A 1,365-nucleotide genomic window follows, 5' to 3' on the forward strand; every position below is an offset into this window, starting at 1 on the left:
TCGTTTCATCCAACTGGAGAGCAAATATCCCTAAGGGCGCTGTTTTTATCTCAGAAACCACCTGGTCTTTGATACCTGTTGACATGTCAGATATACGTCGCTGAACAGTGTTAGCTGACAACGGCAGAGTGTCAAGCTTTTTAGCAGATTGCTCCCCCAGCATAATCCTCACTATTTCTTTGGTGCATGGCATAACTAGCGTCTCCCCAATGGAGTGAGGTTTTTTCTGCTGGGCAATTTTCAGTGCAACTACATACGATGCATGAAGAGCAGCTTTATTTGACTTATGAAAATTGCCTGAGTGATCTAGTTTTGAGCGGTTTAGCCTGGTTTCTCTGCGCCTAAAGTAGTCCTCATCTTTTCCTTTCAGCTCTTGGTGACAACCATGCAAATGTCGTTGGAGCAAGCTTGGTTTCATGGCTGCTGGAGACAGTGGGCTACTTTGGCACAGATGACACACTGAGGCATTTCAGTTCCATCTTTAATCATGACTGTGAATCCAAACTTGATATACTCCTCACTGTAAGGTCGTTTTTTCTTCTGAGTCTCCATGTCAGCTACACTCATGCAGTCTACACTGAAAAAAAAAATTAGGGCGTTTCGGCATATACGCTAATGCACTGCAATGTATTAATCAAGAAACATCTTTAAAAACATAAATTGTAGCTATAGTAAAAAAAAGGGTCGGTATCCTGTTAACTATCGCAAAAAAATCAACATTAAATAAAAAAAATGGGACCTGAATATACAAAAGTATGCTGTGAACTGCAAATAACAACAAACAAAGTATGCGAGTTATAATCAGACCACGCCACACGTGAAACTTCTACTACACTACACGGTATCAGAAATTACGAAAATTAATGCAAAATTATTCTTAAAGTGGCATAAGTTATCAGATATATTAAGTTAATTGCATAGAAGCAGACAACTGAAACTGAAATAATTACATGATTTTTCATGCTAACGTAAACAAGAACAACAACTTAACAACCTTATGCTTTCCAACGACACTCTGATATTAATATAGTATCATCAAAGAAAATAGCCCCGAAGAGACCAACTTGCCAAAAAGCAGCAGGAGCAGTCGACCTCACACCACGATTGTTGAGTGGTGACTGGTGCGACGTCGACCATGCGTTCCCAACCACACCTCGCGCCCCTCTCTCTGTCCAGTACACGTCAGGCAGCCAGGCCCATTACCTCGGTGCCCCTTACCCTAATGACGCAGGGAAAGAGCGTACCCCCTGAAAGACCCTTGGCGTACCCCCTGGGGTATGCGTACCCCAGGTTGAAAACCCCTGGATTAGACACTAATATCTGTCGATTTCAGTGATTTTTACATGTCACCCCCTTCCTATCCCC

The 1,365-nt window shown here is 42.3% G+C and overlaps 1 protein-coding gene across 1 annotated transcript in view; it reads right to left on the minus strand.

Annotated features, from left to right (window-relative positions):
* The window catches only part of LOC136849530 (SCAN domain-containing protein 3-like), a 1,653-nt gene extending 1,235 nt beyond the window's left edge, over positions 1–418 (minus strand). Inside the window, exon 1 of the mRNA XM_067122872.1 lies at positions 1–418. This exon is cut by the window's left edge and continues 1,235 nt beyond it. Coding sequence (XP_066978973.1) covers positions 1–418 — 418 coding nt within the window.
* Between the last annotated feature and the right edge of the window lie 947 nt (positions 419–1,365).

This window comes from Macrobrachium rosenbergii, chromosome 21 (assembly GCF_040412425.1).
Source record: "Macrobrachium rosenbergii isolate ZJJX-2024 chromosome 21, ASM4041242v1, whole genome shotgun sequence".
In the NCBI taxonomy this organism is placed as follows: Eukaryota; Metazoa; Arthropoda; class Malacostraca; order Decapoda; family Palaemonidae; genus Macrobrachium; species Macrobrachium rosenbergii.